The following is a 23,177-nucleotide window of genomic DNA, read 5'->3' as shown; positions in this document are numbered from 1 at the left end:
CACTTGAGTTAGTGACCAACTAAGGCTGCTCGATTAATCGATTTTGAACTGAAACAGATTTTTCTGGTTAAAACAATGCTGAAAACGTTCAAATCGGAGCAAGCCATCTTAAACAATAAGAACAACAACAATCATGGCTACCGGCAATTCTGCTCCTTTGCCCAGCCAACTTTGGACATACATTTTATAATGCCATGAGAGTATAATCTCATTATGTACTTTAAGTAGGGCTGTCAAACAATTAAAATTTTTAATCGAGCCATATTTTTCTGTAAATTATTGTTAGAATGGAAAGATAAGACGGATATACATTCAACATACTGTATATAAGTACTGTATTTGTTTATTATAACAATAAATCCAGAAGATGGCAATAACATTATTAACATTCTTTCTGTTAAAGGGATCCACGGATAGAAAGACTTGTAGTTCTGAAAATATAAAAGTTAGTACAATTTATAGTAATTTTATATTAAAACCCCTCTTAATGTTTTCGTTTTAATAAAATATGTAAAATTTTCAATCAAAAAATAAACTAGTAAGCTCACCATTGTTGACGTCGCCGAGCGGTGACGTCACATGGGCTCCCTGTCGTTCTTCCACAGTGTCTTAAACTATATAAGGAAGTGATTGAAATACACCACAAGGTGTCAATGGCGAGTTTTAAATTACTTAGAAATCAAGTCAATGAGTGTGTTTTGTCCCTCGACTGACGCCGTAGTTCCCAGTTTACTGGGTCCATCCATCGCATTGTACTTCACGGTCATTTGAGTGCTGGCTTCACAACGTACGAAACCTCTGATAGTTTGTATATTGTGACTAAATATTGCCATCCAGTGTATTTGTTGAGCTAAACGAAATATTTGAATAGAGTTTGACCAAAGTCTGAGTAAGTTTTATGTGTATTTTGCATAACTATTTTGATTGGGAATGCCAGTTGAAGCACTTTTCTTTTTGTGAACATTATTTTTTTTTAGAGATAGGAATATAACTTTTGTTGTGCTTTCACTAAATGATACTTATGTTTGTTGTGAAGGAGTTGCCGAAGCTTATGCCAACAAACGGAGCGGTCTAATGAACACCTTTGTCCACTCACCTTTCTCTGCCTCTTAGCTCTCAATGTGCAAAAAACGGCGTCATTGTAATCTGTTTGAGGCAATGCATGAGCGGGTCATTCCGGGCATGCTTTAAATGCGTGAAATATTTTAACATAATTAATTAAATGTAAAGTTGCCCAACTCTTGTTTCTAATGAGGGCTTAATTTGAATTACTGTATGTAAGGTAAGCACATTGGTCAACTCCTGTATTAGTATGTGTAAACTTCAAATATATAATCATTGTTGCATTTAAAACAATGAAAAAAAAAATGCATTTGCTCGCGAGTTAACTATAGACTGCATACGATTAATTTTTTAGTCGCTTGACGGCATTAGCATTAAAGTTTAATAAAACAAAGGGACAGAAAGCCATGATTTTTTTTTAACATAAAAAAAGTTAACTATGCAAAAATGCGATGAACAGCTATCTAATAAGCTATTTATATAAATTTTAATTGCTTGACAGTACTAATATATATATAACATATATATATATTATATATACATATACACTTATTGAAATATATCTATATACAAATGTATTTTTAAGTTAAATGTTTAGAGTACAGTATAATATAGCAATTGCGATGAACAGCAATCTAATAAGGTATTTATATAAATTTTAATTGCTTGACAGTACTAATATATATATATATATATATAATATAATATAGAATATATATATATATATATATATATATATATATATATATATATATATATATATATATATATATATATATAATATATATTATACATATAAGTATACACTTATTGAAATATATTTATATACAAATTTATTTTTAAGGTAAATGTTTAGAGTACAATATAATATAGCAATTGTGATAAAACATCCGGTGGGAATTGATCCTGTACACCAACAATGCCTTCAGTGCTAAACACAGTTGTTCATTTTTTTTTTATGGTCTACCTCAGGTCATGCATACATCTCTAAATATATGTCTAATAGTCAAGGGAGCTGGGAATATATGAAAAGGTTAGATTTAATAATGTGACTGCAGCAAAGTTCAAAAGGTCACTCTAAAATCAAGAATAACATATGGAAAAGTACTGTATATTTGAAAACAAGTGAGATCTTTTGCAAAATAGTCTACTCTTTGAATGTTAACTGTGATAGCCCCAACGGAAAATAGTTTTTGCATAACAGTGCTGTCTACAGTATACCTATAACATAAAACTATAAAGTTCATGCTCTATGAACAATACCTTGGATCCAGGCATGTGGACATACTGTCATATTAAACGAACAATGGGACTGGAAAGTGTTATTTGGTTTGTGATGTACATTGTTGACAAAATATATCTTTTTCTGTCTGGGAGAGTTTTGATACCATCTACTTCTACAGGAGGTAAACCCAAGCCATACTTCACTGCAGCACGACGCTGCTTTTCAGTATGCATCCTGTCTAGTCAGTCGAGCACAGGGGTGGCCAAACTATTCCACAAAGGGCCGCAGGTTTTTGTTTCAACCCATCATGAGGACACTTTTTCACCAATCTGGTGTTTTACAGGTGCAATCAGTTGATTGCAGTCGGGTGCTTCTTGTTTCTGCTGAAACCTCATTGGTTAAACTGTCTGTGGTGAATCGGTTGGAACAAAGACCAGGACCTACTGTGGCCCTCGAGGACCGGTTTGCCCACCCCTAGTCTAGCATGACAAATGCAATACATTGTCGCACTCGTGCACCTTATGTAAGTAAATAGATTCATTCACTGATGGTGTGCCTTATAATCTGGTGAGTTTTATAGTCCAAAATATACAGGAGTAAAATCCAACATTTAACTACACACAAGCATTGAAGAACATACATGATTGCACCCTTTGATAGGATAGAATAGAATAGAATAGAATAGAATAGAATAGAATAGAATAGAATAGAATAGAATAGAAAGCCTCTATTGTCATTATACAGAGTACAACAAGATTTAAAGCTTCACCATAAAGTGCATCACATAAAACAAAAGTACAATATGGCTAATATAAAAACACAGGTTATGGGGTACACAGATTGGGAATAAAGTGAATACGTGACAAGCAGCAAGTGGTGAGATAGCAAAGAGACTGACACATTTTAGGATTTGAATAATGTACATTGAAAAGGAAAGTCACGGAATAACCTGAAAATGTGTCACATCCTGCCATTAACACTGCTTTTTTGTCCCCAATATACGAATGGGGTGTTCCATAATTTACATAAAGCTGCATATTACATTTGTACAAACTAGAACAGTATTCATGTTTATTTAATCAGTAGTGATAGCTTTATATTTTAAGTATTATGTGGGAGACATGGTGCAGTACTACTGGCTCCCGCTGCTTATATTTAGGCTAATATCCAAGAGTAGACATTTTAAAGGTGACAGAATAGGGGACAAATGCCAGGTCTTCTGAGGAATTCAGTTTGTACTTCAATATTCATAGACAACATACATACATACTGTACATACATACATATACATGGCTGCGCATGACAAATAGAAAAAAAAAGAACTATAGTTTATTGTCCAGCACGTTATTCGTCTTAAACCAGAACAAAGGTTATTCAATTGATGTAGTGACAAAAACTGGGATGGTCAAAATACATTGTGCTGGAACTCTTTAATTGGTTCCAAGGCAGAAATATATCAATGTTTCATCCATCCTATCTTGTAAATAAATTATCTCCTTGTCTATCTCTCCTTCCCCAACCAGCACTTGCAATCTAGTCTGCACTTTACAGTTATCATGTTGATCGATAGTAGAGTGATGATTATTCATACAGCAGGGCCCCCCACCTGCACACATGCTGACCGAACATATTATCACAAGCAAATAAGCGCACCAGATGCACACATATAAAGCCAGAGGTCACAAGGTGTGTCACCGATAACCTGCAGTTGCAAGGTTAATGTGTAGAGCTATGTATGTTCCATGTCAAACAGGTCGATTAGTGACTGACTAACGTACATCATGCACAGCGGAGGTCTACACATCATTTGATTCCATCAGTCAAATTCATTACAAACCTTAATTTAACAAAAGATCCACTTTGTCACTCGAAGTATTAATTTTCTTGTTTTTTGTTTCCCTAAACAATACACTAAACAGTGGATGGTTAATCAATTATTCCCTTCATGACCTGGGCCAGAAAACAAAGCAAACAAAAAAAACACAGATAAACAAAGATTAGAAAGATCTACAATCTACAATCAGTGCCCTTACTTTTTTTTTTAACATTTATTGAGTGTTCTTAAAAGAAAGGTGATCTAAAACTGTGGCAAACATACGAATCCCAACCTTTTTTGGAATGTTTTGCTACCGTCAAATTCAATATGAGCTAATATTCATATCAAACCACGTCAAATAAAATTAATTTGTTTGAACATAAATGCACAGTACTGTCTTTGAAGTGTATTCATTTTAATTTAAGTTCAAAAGGATGTCAAAATCTATGCATTTTGTTTTTATATCCATTTAACAATAGATCCTAAAATCATTGGAATTAGCAAATCAATAGCCATGCAAATGCACACTTCAGACATGAAATGTCCGGCTTCAAGTTTTGTCACGGATAGATCAATCTGTACCAGTACTGCTACGCATAGGATGTGCTAATTTAATAGTAATGAATTATGAAAGAGCCTTTTGTTTGCTATTGCTATTTGCAACTTCCAAGTTTCAGTGTCATTTTTTTTTTTTTTTTAACCAGAAGTGGGATTTTTAGGTTTGAATGCTCAATTTGCTTCTGGTTTGAGTGTTGTCGGAATGAAAAAGGATAGATTAGTGTATCATTAAACCAGATAATCCCTGAAAGAAAACTCACCTCATGGTGCGAAGGTCCCAGCCTCTTATGGCTGTGTCACTTGCAGTGGCAAGTTGACTGCAGTTATGGTGAGGGCTCCACTTGCCAGAAGTGAACTTAAGCTGTCCTTTACCCTCGAGCATTGCTGTACTGGAGACCTGAAGATCAAAACCCATCTAATTAGGCTCTGCCATTCAAAGTAAAATACTGTATCTTAGTCAATATAGTGTGATGACTTTTCTAATAAATGTAACTTTTTCTTTCACTCCCCAGGTGGTATCTAGGATGCATTAAAATTAAACAGTATTTGATGCATTCTTAGTTAGCAGGTCCCACTGACCGCTGCCTGTTCCATGTTCCCTGACTGAAATTACAATAGATTAAAGATAGAAAAATGTCTAATGACAGTTGAAAAATGATGCAGAAAGGAAATTTAACAGTATGAATTGTATTTAGATGCATGCATTATCAAAAAGTTCTGGCTAAAGCGGTAGGAGACAGATTGATGGATGGCAACATTCACAGGGCTCCAATTTGTGTTCCTCTCAAAATGTTGTCAGTTAACTTGAGACATGTTAATATGATGCAGAAGGAGGCTAAAATAATGATGAAAACTCCCACAAGCATGGTGAGAACATGCAAGCAATTTTTATGAACAACCGTAACTGAATGTAAGGTGAACACGAAGGCATTTTTCCACACAAGACAGTTTTGTCAATGGATATTTATCAAAACGGCTATCTGTGTCTCAGGGTAACAATGAAAAAGAAATGAATGGAAGACACTTCAAGGACTTCACACACACAGTATTTTATCATGGAAGTCTAAAAATGAAATGATACCGATTCTACAGGCTGGATTTTGGAAATTATTCCTTGACAAAATGTATGATATACCAGTCATAAAATAACAATAATTGTCATGTTTGTCCTTCTCTACAAATGTCTATCCTGATCTTTCTCCTTTTTGGTATATTGTGTATTTGCCCTAAAGTCCTGCTGTTAAGGTGGGATCATCACTGGAGCTGTCATGATACAACTCCTGTGGGGTCTGTCATCATTTCTTTAATAGCATATAGATAGATAATGGCAATGAGTGAATGAGTGATTGACTAAGTGAATGGGTGATAAATACATGCTGTCCAAAAAAAATCTGCATTAGGTATGAGGTGGAAACATAATCTTTTATAAGAAACTGGCCACCCCAAATAATTGTCACTAAAAATGATACTTAAAATTGAACGCATTTTGATATTCACATTCCTTCCGTTTTCACATCCGTCATAATTGTGTTGCTAACACCCTTTTAACGTATTCATTCTAAGCATTTTTCACAAGACATTTCCTTCTTTCAAGCGTCACAGAATACAGTGGTACCTCTACATACGAAGTTAATTCGTTCCAGGACCTTGTTTGTAAGTCGAAATGGTCGTATGTCGAGTAGGATTTTCCCATAAGAATACATTATAATTCCAATAATTTGTTCCACAGCCCGAAAACGTACACAAAATTCTTAATAAATACTGATGTTACTATTGCAAATATCAATTATGAAGAGCAAAAAAATAAATTATGAATAACAATAGGAATAATAATATAATAATAGTAATAATAATGCCTGTAATAATGTAACAAACCGGGTTCTAATGTGGCGAACGTGTTTACGTGGTGTAACTGAACGCATCGCGTGGCTGACTTGACGGAGGGAGCCAGTTTACTTTCATTTTGTTTAATTGTTGCACAAGTTGATGGAATAAATGATTAGAAACCTGACGAAGCTGGCGATTTCTTTTTCTTTTTTTCTTTTTCTTTTCTTTTCTTTTTTTCTTTGGTGATGTTACCACAATAATAATTGCCACCTTAACTTATAAAGACTGGCGAATGGAGGAGGACCGCCGAGATAGACAGTCTACGGCCGTATTGTTGAGCCATATCACGGATGCGCACCCCACGCTCATATTTTTCTATCATATCCATCTTCATGTCAATGGTAAGCATCACCTTTTTCTTTGTTTTCACCACCTGCACTAACATTGTTGGAACCCATGTTGATTTCTCACACAAGGAAATATGCCGTGCGTCTGTCTTGCGGGAAAACAAAGAAACTGCGGTGCTGTCATAGATCATCGTGTTTAGAGCATGTCATCGACTTTAGAAACAAATGCCGAGCTAAATTTTATGTCGGATGTCGAAAAGATCGTGTGTTGAAGCGATCGTATGTCGAGGTGCCACTGTATTGTGTTCTATGACTACATCAGTACTTCTCAAATATTGGGGCGCGCCCCCCCAGGGGGGCCCAGAGCGATGCCTGGGGTGGCGCGTGTGACCTCGGGGAACATGTTTTTTTTTTTTTTTTTTTTGCCGTATTAGAATAAAGTGTACTTGCACATCCACTCAGTTGGTGGCAGTGGCGCTCTCATTTTCAAAGTGCGCACAGTATTTTTGAAGTAAGCAAGAGCACACGGAAGAGACTCATGAAGAGCTGGAGAGTGGTGCGCCGTTTTCGAAAGCCGTTTTCCGGTGTAGGTTCACTATCCTAATCCCCTCACTATCCACTCACTCTCGCCCGCTCTCGCTATATGATTGGCTCAAGAGTCGAAATGCTGTCCCGTGTAATGCTTTCCCGTGAAATGCCTGTTTAAAAATGTTCCCGTTGTTACTTCTTGCGTTCGCTTAAAAGTGCCCATTTAAAAAGCAAAAGCGATGGATGATACTCCACACAGAGCGTATTATTAACAAATGTTAAAGTTGTATAAACATATAGCGAGAATAAGGAACGTCACTGACAAGCGCAGGCCCCCGCAAGTGGATAGTGAGGGGATTAGGATAGTGCACCTACACCGGCCGGACTCACGCAGCGACCCACTGTCTTCTCCGGTTCTCACGTGACCGCCCGAGAAGTGCCATTTTCGGCTTGGGATCGTCACCACGACCGCCCTCACCTACGGTTCTCCCTCGGCCGCCGAGAATGCGCTTTTTTCGGGCCGTTTGCCTTTTGGCTTTGACATTTAATACAGTGGTAGACGAGGAAAGACCACTGTTTACTGTGTCTAAAAATGATTATAGCGGACAGCCGGAAGCCAAATCAAGTAAGACGCCACTTAAAGACATTAGACCCCAATCTCATTGATAAGCCGCTTGGTTGTTTTTCAGCGAAAACGTGCCGAATATTGCCAACAATCGTCCCGCTTTGTCAGTGTTATATCAGTAAACCAGTGAGCACTGTTAGCATGCTCGGTGCAATATAACCCCACATCATTGCAAACTGGAAGTGACACTGGGAGCAGCGAAAATAAAAACTGTTCTTCTGTCCAATTACACTTTTTTTTCCTTCTTCTTCTATTCAGTTTTGTTTTTTCGGTCAAATTTTTTGGCATATTGTCCTCATGAGTTAATGTTTCTAATCAATTTGAATTTGTTATTTACTGATTTTATTTTTCAGTATCAAATGGTCAAAAATGTACCTTGAGTGTATTTTTACAGTTTGGATGTGACTTTTTTTTTTTTTTTTTTAATTCAGGCAAATTGATGCGCGCTGTCTTTTCTGTTACAAACAAAACTAGGCCTGCAAGCAGGACTGAACGGGCCCTCGCAATCTAGCGCAACTCGGACGTCATGCAACTCGGACTGTGTGCAGGTCAGGGTGGTGGCAGATCCTCCTCTCTAATCATCTCATTAGAACCTAACATGCACGAAAGTCGCCTATTTACATTCCCACACCCAAGAGATAAAAACCCCTATTGGAGAGAGTACTACAAAAAAGGAGCCACTACTGAGCTGTGCAGCCAAGCCCTTATTCAAAACCAAAATTAATCCTCTAACTGGGCCAATTCGACTAAGTTTGCCAAATATTGTGGCTCTATAAGCTGCCCGAGTCTCTGAAAAAAAATATTTCCTTTAAATGGCGAACAAAGAGTCGTCACGGCAACAGACAGAGACACGTGGACATGGGGCGTAAATAAGTATTTTAATAGGTCTTGAAACTACAATGACCAACCTGAAAAGAACTGGACATGTATTGGAAAAACGAGTGACTTTCTATTGCCACTAGTTGGCGCTGTAGGGTTGATGCAAATGACCCCAACAAGGCCCTTCAGGGTATGACTCTCAACAAGCACGGGAAGTTTGGCGCAGATATGTTGTATATCTGCCGAGTTATGACTGTTCAAAGTTTTTGGAGAGAAAAATTGTTGCCAGTCATTTTCACTTTCCTGTTTGGACCCCTCCGCTTCAACGAAACTTCAATATTTTTCATCAGGCACCTGAAGACAGGTCTTAAGGCTTCCCTTATGCAGGTTTGAGGTAGATTGATTTTTTCCCTTTAGAGGAGGAGTGTGTCCCGTAAAAAAGGGCATTTCCTGTTCCCACTAGGAGGCGCCAGGCAGAAATGGTAAATTTTCAATCCAGTCCTGCTCATGCTGGTATACCTCACACACATGCCAGATTTAAAATAGACTGAACGTTGTATGAGGGAGTTATCAGTAATTTTCCGAATTCGGTGTTTTGGCGAAAAAATGGCCGACTTTGGCACCCCGCCCAGGTCAGGCCCGTGAATGAAAACACACCATTTTGATAACTTAAGATTTCATATGCCTCATGAACAGTCTCGCCAATTTTGAGAATGATCAAACTAATTCCCTAGGTGCCAAGGTGTAAAATGTGCACACTGTAAATCGATAAAAATTTCACATTCAATCCAAAATACCCGATTTCCTGTTGGGTTTGGAATACGCATGCAAGAGACTTTTTGGAGCAGTTTTGTACAAGGTATCGACTCTCCGAATTTCATCCCTCTACGTTGAAAAAACCTAAATGGAGAGGCCTTTTTGAAAATTTCAAGGGGGCGCCACTGAGCCATTTTGTTACATGTTTTCATAACGTTGCAAGATTATTGAACGTTACGCAAAGCTGCATGAATGTCCAAATTTGTGTGAGTTTTCGTGTATGTTCAAGCCTCCAAATGTAAACTCCTACTGTGAACCGATAAAAATTTAACATTCGATCAAAAATACCCGATTTCCTGTTGGATTTGGAATACGGGTGCAAGAGACTTTTTGGAGCAGTTTTGCATAAGGTATCTACTCCCCAAATTTCCTCGCTCTATGTTGAAAAAACCCAATAGGAAAGGCCTTTTTTAAAACTTCTTTCTGTCGCCACTAGTTGGCACTGTAGAGTTGATGCAAATGACCCCTACAACAACATTCAGGGTATGACTCTCAACAAACACGGGAAGTTTGGCGCAGATATGTTGTATATCTACCGAGTTATGACTGTTCAAAGTTTTTGGCGAGACAAATTGTTGACGGTCATTTTCACTTCCAGTTTGGACCTCTCCGCTTCAACGAAACCTCAATATTTTTTATCAGGCACCTGAACACATGTCTTAAAGCTCCCCTGAAACAGGTTTGAGGTCAATAGATTTTTTTCCCTTGGAGGAGGAGCCTCTCTCGTAAAGAAGGCCATTTCCTGTTCCCACTAGGGGGCGCCAGGCCTAATGGGTAATATTTCAATGCAGTCGTGTTCAGGCTGGGATATCTCATATACATGCTAAAAATGAAAAAGATTGAACGTTGTATCACGGAGTTTTTAATCATTTTCTGAATTTGGTGTTTTGGCCAAAAATGGCAAACTTTGGGGCCACGCCCAGGCCAGACCCTTGGATGAAAACTCACCATTTTGAAAACTTAAGATCTCATATGTCTCCTGAATAGTCTGACCAATTTTGAAGACGATCCAACTATTTTCTTCAGCGACAAGGTTTCAAATGTAAATCGATAAAATTTCACATTTGATCTAAAATTTCCGACTTCCTGTTGGATTTGGAATATAGGTGCAAGAGACTTTTGGGAGCAGTTTTACACAATGTATCGACTCACCAAATTTCATCGTTCTACGTTGAAAAAACCTAATAGGAGAGGCCTTTTTGAAAATTTCAAGGGGGCGCCACTGAGCCTTTTTGTTAATTTTTTTCATAGATTATCAAAATTTACGCAAAGTTGAACATATGTGCAAATTTTGGTGAGTTTTCGTGCATGTTCAGGCCTCCAAATGTGAACTCCAACTGTGAACCGAAAAAATTTCACATTTGATCCAAAATACCCGATTTCCTGTTGGATTTGGAATATGGGTGCAAGAGGCTTTTTTGAGCAGTTCGGCATAAGGTATCTACTCCCCAAATTTCATTGCTCTACGTTGAAAACCTGAGAGGAGAGGCCTTTTTGAAAATTTTAAGGGTCAAGGGGGCGCCACTGAGCCATTTTTTGACATTTTTTCAAAACGACGCAAGATTATCGAAATTTACGCGAATCTGCACGTATGTGCAAATTTTGGTGACTTTTCGTGCATGTTCAGGCCTCCAAATTGGCCATTTTCATTTGCCCTGAAAAAAGAAGAATAATAATAATCCTTTGCAAAACAATAGGGCCTTCGCACGCCTAGTGCTCGGGCCCTAACAATGTTAATAAAGTTATACTTTATAAGTTGATCTGTTATTTTCCCTAATAGAAAAAAAAAGGATACAATGTGAGGCAGAGGCGTACTTATAATAGTAATATTATAGACAAATGATACTATTTACAATGACGGCAGAGTTTGGGGGGGGGGGGCGCGAAACATTTACGTCTTCCTATAATAACTGAGAAGCACTGGACTACATGAACACATGACTTACATAAAGAAATATTAGATTGCCATCTTTGATCATTAAAAAAAGTTTGTTTCTACTCTTTTTCGTGCTTTAGTTATGAGCAGTTGTGAGTTAACTGGGTGGTGTGGCAGTGTTCATAGTTGGCCAATAATATTCAGACTCATAAGAATTGAAATAAGACTGTGCTCTTATTTAAATCTAAAGCTAAGCTGTTTAAGTTAACTTTTCCTGGCACCCAACCTATTTGCTCTTTTCAAGCAGAAGCCTAATGGTTTTGTGCCTACACTGACTGTCATTTAGAACTTCAAAACTTTCTCCACTTTGATGATTGAAGTGATGCACAATTGGTTTAATGGATCATAAACAATTTTCTCAGATTGTATTTTTTTCCCCTTTACAATATGAGGCTTTTGTCTTGCAACCCTTCTCCATACCAGATGAATGAAGAACATTGGAGATTTTTTTCAGATGTACTCAATAGCCAGAAATTCATGCAGCTCCTTTATTATTGCAATTGGTGTCCTGGTACCCTCTTACCAGTTTTCTCCTCATCTTTTCAGTAATTTTGGAAAGAGGTCAAATAATGTCACTGTTATGCCATGTTTTCTTTATTTGATAATGACTGTCTTTTATGTGTTCCTTTACATATTTAATGCTTCAGAAATATTTTGTTAGCATGCTCCCGACTAATACTTTGGAAAAATGAAATCCCTTTGATGTTTTGGAAACTCTCTGTGGTTCATGACTTGTTTTGTATGACATTACCGCAGAAAGGGACAGCTAAACTTTATTTGGAATTGAGGCTCTTTAAAGGCATGTTTTCTAACTCTTCAAAGCTACAGGTGTGCGCTGACTCCCATTAAACAAGAGTTTAAAGTGAACCCCCTAGTTTTACGTTATCTTTTACCCCTTTCTCATTTTTACTAATTGAGATGTACAGTTTACAGGTCACATTCTTGTTACAAAGGCTTGGAAATTATTTATCTTAGTTTTTAAATTGCAAAACCTTTTTGACAGGGGTGTGTGGAGTTAAAACATCCAGTGTATGCTGATGATCCTCTTTCATATACATACATGCACATCCAAACACCCACATTGAAGACACATGATAATCTAGGCCAATGCCATATGTGAAGGAAATAGACACGTTGAGATGAACACATATCCCACTGACAGATAGAAGAAATGGGAAACCAGGATGGGTGTAGGGGGCACGGCAGAGGGGAGCGATATTAGCATTCTCATCAGTATGAGAGGAATTTGTCTTGACTGCAATTTTTTTCTCTTCTTTTTCATTCCCTTTCTCCTAATCAAGCACTCTCTCTTCCCACATCCATACATCCCGCTCTGCCTTCAAGCCTACATCTTTCCAATCAAGCTTGGCTGTCCGTTGCTCCCTCCATCTTCCTTTTCTCATTATACAGCATCCCCCGATTACTTTCCACATCTCCTCTTCTCCCTCGATACAGGATTTAATACCTCTGCTGTCCGGCGTTGGTGTCAGAAGATAGGATTAAGACCTCACACGCCCCTGTGGTTGTACTCGACCTCACATCGGGGTCAATACTTACTAGAGACACACTAGCGTGTTAATCTGAAAGCGGTTTTCTGAGTATAAGCTTTATAAATGATGGGGGTAAAAAAAACAGCAGTTATACATTATTTCTCTTCGAGGAAAAAAAACAATTTACAGATAAGGCAACTACCGGTATAAGAACAAATATTTTGGCACAAGACCCTTAAATCTTGACAATCTACCCAAATGATAGAACATTAGTGACTTTTGACTTATAAACTGGTTTCTGTGGTAGTCACATTTGAGCACTTGTAAAACATGAAATAGAACTTGAAGCTTATTCAAAACGTGTCATAACTAGAGTTTTGTAATGGTTATAATTTTTTAAATTTTATGTGATGATTTTGCTACATTCTTTTTTAATCACTGTGTATAAAGACCCTAATGAAACTGTACATCACTTGATTTTCTGTTTATGAAATAGATTTAAGTTTGCAATCATTTTTTTCCCCTGACTGATGCTTCAGTGTTTGTCAGTTTTATTTTCTACCACTTGCAGTCTTCAGCTGGAGCTGATAACTCATCTAAGCTAACTTGAGGTGTGAGGTGAGATAAAGCATTGACTAGTTGCCAGTCAACTGCAATTCACATACAGTCATGTGAAAAAAATTAGGACACCCATTAAATATTCAGTTCTTTATGTATGTATGTAAGAAATGTTCACATATCAATGCCTGATCTTGTTTTTTTCTTTATCTCTGGAAAAGACGGTGATTTAATTGCAGGTAAACAACAAAAGTTAAAATTGTTTTACTCATTAAACCAAACATATCAACAAAAATGCATATTCTACCTGAGGAAAAAGTTAGGACACCCAACCACTTAATAGCTAGTTACCCCTTTTGGCTGAAATAACTTCAGTGAGGTGCTTTTTGTAGCCATCTACCACCTACCTGTCTTTGACAGCGGTCTGAAGAAAGTTTGTCCCACTCCTCAACGCAAAATACTTTCAGCTGTGAGATGTTTGAAGGGTTTCTTGCATGTACAGCCCGTTACAAGTCACTCCACAGCATCGCAATGGGATTAAGATCTGGGCTTTGACTCAGCCATTCCAGGACTCTCCATTTCTTCCTTGTCAGCCAGTCATTGGTGGATTTGTTATGTTTTGGGTCATTGTCATGTTGCAGGGTCCAGTTTTGCTTCAGCTTTAACTTTTTTTAATCATGTTCCTTAAGCACCCTCTGATAAATGATAGACTTCATGGTGGATTCTATGATGGTGAGCTGGCCAGGCCCTGCTGCAGCAAAGCATCCACCAAACCATGACACTTCCACCTCCATGCTTCACAGTTGTATGAGGTTACTTTCCTGGAATGCTGTATTGGGTTTACGTCAAACATGTCCTCTGTTCTGGTGTCCAAATAATTCAATTTTAGATTCATCTGTCCAAAGAACATTATTCCAGAAGTCCTGGTCTTTGTCTACATTCACCCTGGCAAACTTCAGTCTGGCCTTTACGTTATTCTTGGAGAGCAAAGGTATCCTCCTTACACACCTCTCATGAAGGTTTAACTTGTGAAGTCTCTTTATAATTGTTGAGGCATGCAATTTCTCACCAACAGTAGCAAGCGCCTGCTGTAGGTCCCGTGATGACATCTTAGGGTTTTTGGAGACTTCTTTTAGCACCTGCGGGTCTGCTCTTGAGGTGAACTTGCTTGGACGGCCAGACCTGGGCATGTTGGCAGTTGTTTTGAATGTCCTCCACTTGTAGACTATTTTACCGGATAATAGAATGGCTGATTTTACATTCTTTTGAGATCTATTGAAATCCCTTACCAGACTCATAAGCGCCTACAATCTTCTTTCTGAAGTCCTCAGACAGATCTTTTGATGTCACCAAGGTGTTTTTTCTTACTCCAACAATCAATCACTGTTGAAAGAAGTCTGTGTTGTGGAGTGGGACAAGCTTTCTTCGGACCAATGTCAAAGACTGGTAGATTGCTACAAAAAGCGTTTCATTGATGTTATTTCAGTCAAAGGGGGTAACACTAGCTATTAGGTGGTAGGGTGTCCTAACTTTTTCCTCAGTTCAAATATGCATTTTTGTTGCTATATTTGGTTTAATGAGTAAAACAATTTTAATTTTTGTTTTTACCTGAAATTAAATCACTTTCTTTTCCATAGATAAAGAAAAACAAGATCAGATATTAATATGTGAACATTTCTTAATAAAGAATTGAATATTTAATGAGGTGTCCTAATTTTTTCCACATGACTGTACAGTACATGTAAATGCAAAGAAAAAAAAAAAAGCAATTTTTCACTACAGAGGGCAGTGTGCGTTATGGTGGACTGAGTGTGAGAGGGAATGATTAGTGGACACTGCTGGTGACACAGGGAAAGAGGACTTGTGTGTGTCTGATAGTGTTGAGACAATATGGTGGTTATCAAATAATTAGTTTACTATTGTGAGATGTAGTGTGTGTTTATGTATGTTATGCAGTTTATAGTGGACTTTGTTCATGTGTGTGTGTGTCTTACTGTGGCTTGTGTGCAGCTCTCCTGCAGGTCCCAGAGAAGAACATAGTTATCAGCCAATGAAATCACACGCTTGCCATCCCCCATTGGTTCCCACAGTACGCTGTAGATTGATTCAAGACACGCACACACACACGTAAATAACATATCTAAATTGTTTTTCAAGCACATTAACAAAATTTTGCAAGGCATCAACGAATGTAGTCACTGACAGAGAAGTACACAAAATATGACTGTATGATAAAAAGGGTGAAGTCTGCCTTCATGTGATAAATAGTAATAGGACTGCAATGCATCTTATAACAGACCCCCCACATCCCCCACATGCCAATACATAGGTGGACGAAAGCACAATTAAGGGTCTAGTTACACCACCTAGTGGGGAAGTAAGTAGAAAAAGAGCTTCATCAATTGTTCAGACATCCCAAAAAAATGCTAACACTGATGTACACTTGTATTTTTGGCCCACGGGATTTCAGGTACTTTTATACATAAAATGTGAGCAGGTGATTTTAATTACAGTTTATTGGTGAGTATTCTACTATTACTGCACACAAAAACACAATCAGGGTTTATTGCAGGGAGAACAAAGGACTCAATAATTAGTCATAAAAGTTGTGTGCTGGTTTGCCAATTCAGTGGCTTATTGAACTTAAGTTTTAGCGTTATTTATTGAACAGTATGGCTTATAAACTATGGTGTTTTATCGCATGGGTTTAAAGCAGTTGGTATAAGGACTATATAACAATAGAATGTCATAGCAGAGTAGCTTTGAATCATAGTTATTCTTGAGTAAATAAAAATTTCCACTCAAAAAATGCAGTTTATGCTTACTTGGGTTATCTCCCTCTGATATTTATGATGGGAACAATACTGAACACACAGCCAGGGGGTAGTTGTGTTAGTTAATAGGGGTGAAAGGAACATCAATATGGATCGATGTGTCGATTAGTTAAGCGCCGTCAAAGTCAAAGACAGTCAAAATGCAAAAACATTGATCAACATTGTTATCTTTTTTATATGCTATATGCAATTTTGTTAAAAACAACGGTTCTCATTCTAATGTCTGAAAAGGTACAGAAACAAAATTGTCAAAACATAAAAATACATTGCATTTTTTATTACTTTAGGTGAAATCTAACTGATTATGATAAATGTGTCCATAATACTTATTGTATTAAATAGATCAAAGGCACTTGAACCGAATGTTGCCAGACTGGAATATTGGCAAATATCATATCGTTGTCAAAAGAATCCTTATCGTATTGTATTGTCAGGAAATTGTTGATATAGACCAACTACATACAAATATTCTAAATGTTTATTAATAATGATGATGTGCAATTTTGGATAGTCCAGATGGCTGGAGTTCTGTTAGGTTAGTGCACAGCCACCATGTCCCAAAATGACTGCAACATCACCAAAGACGTGCCAAAAACAGGTATGTTATGTAGGGCTGCAGCTATCGAATAATTTAGAGTAATCGACTGAAAATTCACTCGATTAATCGAGTTATCGGATAAAACATTTTTTTTTTTTTTTTTTTTAAAGTAAAGAGCAATTATAAATATACATGAGGCAAAAAGACATTTAATTTAATATTGAACCATTTTCAGTCAAAGTCTTTATTTTCGATGTACATTGTTGAAAACAGCCAACAGTTGCATCTCAGATGTGACTAGAAAAAAAATTCACTGCTTTCACTCAAAAAACGTCTAGATCTTATAAAACAAACAAACAAACATATTTCTCACCTAAAAAAGTAATTATGCTTGATGACACACATCACTTGAAAGCTACGTGTTTTTCCCACGTATTTCAATTGAATTTCCATTTGTGTCAAGCTATTTTTAAGTTCTAGTTAAGTTTTAAGTTAGTCTAAACTGTAAGTACTGATAGGATTTTGAGTTTTTGCAGTGTTCAAAATAGATGTATGATACCTGCTGTATTGGAGCACATTAGAGGCCAGTGCTACTTGGTGTTTTATTCAGCAATGACTACTGAGCTAAAACTGACAGTTAGCTTTATTATGTTTTAATTTTACACCCTCATCCCTCTACAGCGCTGTGTTTTTACAGATTAAATAAAGCATGTATGTAAGACACGTTAGCCACGCATCGACAGTGGTCATAATCAATAGAAACCTAGCCTTTCGAAGGGCTAACGTTACGTTAGCGAGCGTTATATTTATTAGCGCTGAGAAGTCTACTGCTTAAAGATGGCGGCTGTTTACTAACGCTGCCCAGACGCGGCCGAGTCTGTCATTGCGCATCTAGTTCTAAATGCATGCTATATCTACTGTATGAGACGCCTCGGGCTTTACCTGCTACCACACTAGCATCATGCAGGCGTAGTTTTTAGCAATGTCGGCGTAGTTTGTAGCGGCTGTCGGCTGCAGTAGTTTTTTTTTTTTTTTACATAATTGCTTCTTCCTCTACGCACGTGACGTCAGCGCGTTGTACCGCATTAAAAGTAGTACGGGCAAAACGTGATGCTTAGAGCTGGCAAAATTAAACGATTCCTCGAGGTGAATAAAATTACTCGGATCAGTTTTTAAACTCGAGTTGCTCGAGTATTCGTTTCAGCTCTAATGTTATGTTAACTGTAGACAATTGAATGTAGGTATGTGTGAGCTTCAAAGAAACACACAAACAGCAACTATGGGAGAATTTTGCTTTCTCAATTGGGAGAAAGGCAAAAACTACCATTTCAATAAAAGAATAAGTTGTGGCAGTGGAAAAGTGAGTTGTGGAATACACAGAGGCAGGCATAGACTCGCATGTAAATAAATAACAATAAATAACATACCTGTATATGAACTGAAAACAGCACACCTCTACTCCAACAACTATATGGGTATTCAATGAGAAGGAGGGAAAGTGACCAAAGCCATTTATCCAGGGATGCCAATAATGCCCAGCGCAAGCTATAAGATACGCACGCGTGCACAAAACCATGCACACACACCTGATGTCCTTGTGCAAGTCACAGTTCTTGACTTAAAGGTATTGAGATGGTGGTGTACAAAGCTATCAATCTTTATACAGCCATCACTTGACCCAACCTCTGACATACACACACCCACATTCGCATGCACGCACACGTGTGTGCGCACACGCAAACACGCATGCACCAGCTATTTTAGTATTTCTCCTTTCTCCTTCTTTATCTCTGCCTCACAGACACTGTTACAGTATGCATCACTTTAACTGATTGGCATCTGAAAAAATGATAGCAATCGAGGGATACTGATGAACAGTAGACTAAAACGAGAAATGAGCATCGATTTCCTTTCTCATAGGTGGTGAGTTATGGGGAGGCATTGTGCACAGGAGCTCAAATTAAAAGACAAAAGACCAAGGCTGTGACAAAAATCGGATATGTGGGCCAGTCAATAGTCTGAGTCCCATAGAGTAAAACAATATTCAAATGTCAGGGGGGTAGAAACAAAGATACAATATACCCAATTTATATATATTTTTTGATTTTTCTACTGTTTTCAGATATGGTTAACAAATTCTACCAAACAAAACAAATAATACAAATCCACCAAAACACTTACCAGGCTGCGTTGCAATGGGCACTGTCTTCTAGGTGGCAAAGAAGTTCCAGGGTTTGAGGGTTGTGTGCTGAATCATCAGGACACTCATGGGTTCCTGTTTCCCAGTTGGAGGGCATTCGCCATACAGCTGCACAGGAAACCACTCGACTGTCACTGGCTGGATGGGATGAACAGATTTCATCATTCAGATGTGGTGAAAAATAGATTATTATTATTATTATTTTGTCATTCAAAATGGTAAACAGTCAGTAACACCCTGGACTGGTCCCCTGCCAGTGAGCTGCTTATGCAAAATTACAACACATTAGCGCTGTCAATATTAGTCAACTATTCAATTAGTAGAGAATCAAAAGACATGATAATTAATTTAATAGTTGACATCTTAAAAACAAACAAACAAACAAAAAGTATTTTGCTGTATTTTACTCGCAAATAGAACTGAAACGATTACTCGAATAATTTGAGTAACTCGGTTTTAAAAATTGATATAGGAATTTTCTCCTCCTCGAGGAATCGTTTAATTTTGCCAGCTCTAAGCATGACGTTTTGCCCGGACTACTTGTAATGCAGCACAACGCGCTGATGTCACGTGCGTATAGGAAGAAGAGAGAGGCGGCGGATACATTTGATTTCAACCACCCATGAATGTAGAGGTAATGATGAAGAAGCCAACGAAAGTGAAGAGAAACCACTAAGAAAAAGCAGAAAATGTCAAAAGTGTGGGAGCATTTCAAGCTGGAGATCAAGGCAAACACTGTTTCATGTATTCACTGTAAGACAGCGCTTGCATAACACTACCACCACTTGGCCACGACTACCCGCGGCCCCGCCGACGCTTCCGCACCCCCGGCTGGACCCTGCCACCGATGACCTCCACCGAAACCAGGGTCGTGCGCCGACGCCTAACCCACCCGCTTGGCCAGCGCTCCACCGAAGGCACCCCGTTTACTCCGAGAGCGGAGGAGCGATACCCAGGACAAGGTCAAATTAAGTTAACGTAGCGCTAATAAATAAGGTTAATGTTACCGTACCTTGCTAACGTAACGTTAGCCCTGCCCAGGTCTAGGTTTCTATTAATTACGACTACTGCCGATGCATGGCTAACGTGCCTGCTAACGCTGTAGAGTGATGAGGGTGTAAAATAAAACCATAATAAAACTAACTGTCGATTTTAGCTCAGTAGTCATTGATGGATAAAACATAAAGCAGCACTGGTGCCTAATGTGCTCCAATAGAGCAGGTACCATACATTTATTTTGAACAGTGTAAAAACTCAAAATCCCATCAGGACTTAAAATTTAGACTTAAAACTTAACTAGAACTTAAAAATAGCTTGACACAAATGGAAATTCAGTTGAAACACATGCGAAAAACACCTAACATTTAAGTGATGTGAGTGAAGCCAAAGCGATGTACATAATAACAGGAAAACAAGTTACAAAAAAAAACATGGGAACACAAACAAAAAAGTAAGTACTGAAGGAAATGGTATTGGCTATGATACTTTGCATCGTAGACATGCCTGCTTCTTTATTTTATTCTAAAACAATAGAAGCAGGCATGTCTACGATAATCGCCACTGCCTACAAGTGCAATCGGTCGATTGCAGTTAGATGCTTCTTGTATCCCTGAACCCCTTATTGGTTAAACTGCCTGTGCTGGATCAGTTGTAACAAAGACCAGGACCCAATGCGGCTCTTGAGGACCGGTTTGCCCACCTCTGATCTAGGCTTATTCCACGTTATTACTCTCAAATAAAATGCATGAAGTAAATTAATGAAGAAAAGTTAGTTAAAAGGCAAAAGGCGAAGGAAGGTCAAGAAAATGCCTCAACTGGAACGATGGTGAATGGAGGAAAGAGTGGCTCTTACTTTTGTTGTAGCAGGTGGTAAGTATTTCTTTATCTGCAGGACTGGCACCAATGTTCCATATCTCTCCAGCTTGGTGTAGGAGGACATTCTTATTAATAATGTTATTCTCATCATCAAAATCAATGATGTGCACCTTGAAAGAAAGACAACAGAAACAACCAAGTTTTGTAAAAGATAATAATAAAAAAAAAAAACTTTTTAGTTTTACCTCATGAACGACTTAAAAAAACACTTTGCATAACATTTTTGACATTTTATATGAGATTATGAGATTTTTTATAGCACCATAAAGACTCAAACTCAAACAAAGCTTAAAAGTTGTACTCCTCAGTTTAAAGAGGAGAACTGTGCACTTGAACAGCTGTGTAGAAAACTGGGCCGCAAAGGGAACTAAATTTGTGATTAAAGATAGGCATAACACAATAATCTTTTGAAATAGAAGTTCTTATTTTATCTTGAATGATATTTTAAATTTGTATATATATTTTAAAAGAACTATATGGAGTTTGTCACTTTTTTACCTACGACTGCCATCGCCGGCCTAAAGCATAACTGCAGCCTCTGTGTTAAGCTCTTGCATGGCATGCATGCTTGTGCGAAAATGAACATAATTCTTAGACTCTGAGCAACAGCCTAGTTTCTATAATTCCTGCCACTCAATTTTTTTCATCTTCCAGGCTCTCTCCAGCTCTTCCTTGAGCTCTTGGTATTTCTGTAGTTCCTCGTGTTCTTTTCCTGATATTGCCATAATTGGGGATGGTTACATTGATCACAACAGCTGTCCTTGCTGCTTATCCATGATCATGATGTCCAGTTGGTTCGCCACAACTATCTTATCAGTCTGTATCTGAAAGTCCCGCAGGTTCTTAACCCTGTCATTTTCCACTACCTCTATTGCTCTGGTCCTCAAAGCCTGCTCCTGTGCTGCCACGATAAGCACCTCTGTGCTGTCTTTCAGTCCAGCCCTCTCTAACCATTGGTAGGACTTGTTCAGATCTGCCACTTCAGTTATCTGTCGGTGGTACATCCCATGCAGAGGTTTTTCATCTCATGATGGTTCCTCCAACTTGTGTTTTTCCAGAGCGTGAGACATTCACTAAGTGCTTTATCTCTTGAGGCCATCTTCATGATGTATTCATGGAGCTTGGATGTTTCATCTTGGATAGTGGTCCTGATGCACACTAACCCTCGGCCTCCCTCCTTGCGCTTAGCGTATAGCCTCTAGATGCTGGATTTGGGGTGGAACCCTCCGTGCATGGTGAGCAGTTTTTGTGTTATCACATCTGTGGTTTGAACTTTCTCCTTTGGCCAACTTATTATCCTAGCAGGGTATCTGGTCACTAGGAGGGCATAGCTGTTAATTGCTCGGATCTTGTTCTTGCCATTGAGCTGACGTCTCAGGACCTGCCTTACTTGTTGCAGATACTTAACCGTTACAACTTTCCTTGTTGCCTCTTCGTGGTTACCATTTGCCTGTGGTATTCCAAGGTACTTGTAGCTCCCCTCAACATCTTCTATCCTGCCCTCTGGGAGTGCAATCCCCACTGTCCGGACTACCTTCCCTCTCTTAGTCAATATTCCGCCACATTTCTCCAGTTCAAATGACATTCCGATGTCGCCGCTGTAGATCCTGGTGGTGTGGATCAGTGAGTCAATGTCTCACTCACTCTTAGCGTACAGCTTGATGTCATCCATGTAGAGGAGGTGACCGACTCTGGCCCCATTCTTAAGTCTGTATCCATAGCCATTCGTGTTGATCAATTGGCTGAGGGGGTTCAGACCTATGCAGAACACCAGTGGTGATAAGACATCTCCTTGGTATATGCCACATTTGATGGAGACTTGCGCAACTGGCTCGAAGTTGGCCTCAAGGGTGGTCTACCCCAGCCTCATTGAGTTAGCAACGAAGGCTCTTAGTGTGGTGTTGACCTTGTACAGCTTCAGACATTCCAGGATCCATGTGTGCGTCATTGAGTCACAGGCTTTCTGGTAATCAATCCAAGCAGTGCACACGTTTGCAGTCTCGGGCGACAGTTCTGTCAACCAGTAGTTGGTCTTTGGTTTCTCTTGTGTTTCTACCTATGCTTTTCTTTGTCTCTGTCATGCATTGATCCATGTGCCCACTTATCTTAGCTGCTATGATGCC

The 23,177-nt window shown here is 38.5% G+C and overlaps 1 protein-coding gene across 2 annotated transcripts in view; it reads right to left on the bottom strand.

Moving 5' to 3' along the window:
* eipr1 (EARP complex and GARP complex interacting protein 1) overlaps nt 1–23,177 on the bottom strand; it is a 64,312-nt gene that overhangs the window by 21,211 nt on the left and 19,924 nt on the right. For both annotated transcript variants that reach the window (XM_057858796.1, XM_057858795.1), the window contains 4 exons: nt 21,032–21,164; nt 19,161–19,317; nt 15,602–15,701; nt 4,922–5,058 (listed from right to left, as the gene is read on the bottom strand). In XM_057858796.1, the coding sequence (XP_057714779.1) occupies nt 4,922–5,058; nt 15,602–15,701; nt 19,161–19,317; nt 21,032–21,164 (527 nt within the window). The remainder of the gene's footprint in view (nt 1–4,921; nt 5,059–15,601; nt 15,702–19,160; nt 19,318–21,031; nt 21,165–23,177) is intronic.

Source organism: Corythoichthys intestinalis, chromosome 15 (assembly GCF_030265065.1).
Source record: "Corythoichthys intestinalis isolate RoL2023-P3 chromosome 15, ASM3026506v1, whole genome shotgun sequence".
Taxonomy (NCBI): Eukaryota; Metazoa; Chordata; class Actinopteri; order Syngnathiformes; family Syngnathidae; genus Corythoichthys; species Corythoichthys intestinalis.
This window is presented reverse-complemented; position numbering and strand designations above follow the sequence as displayed.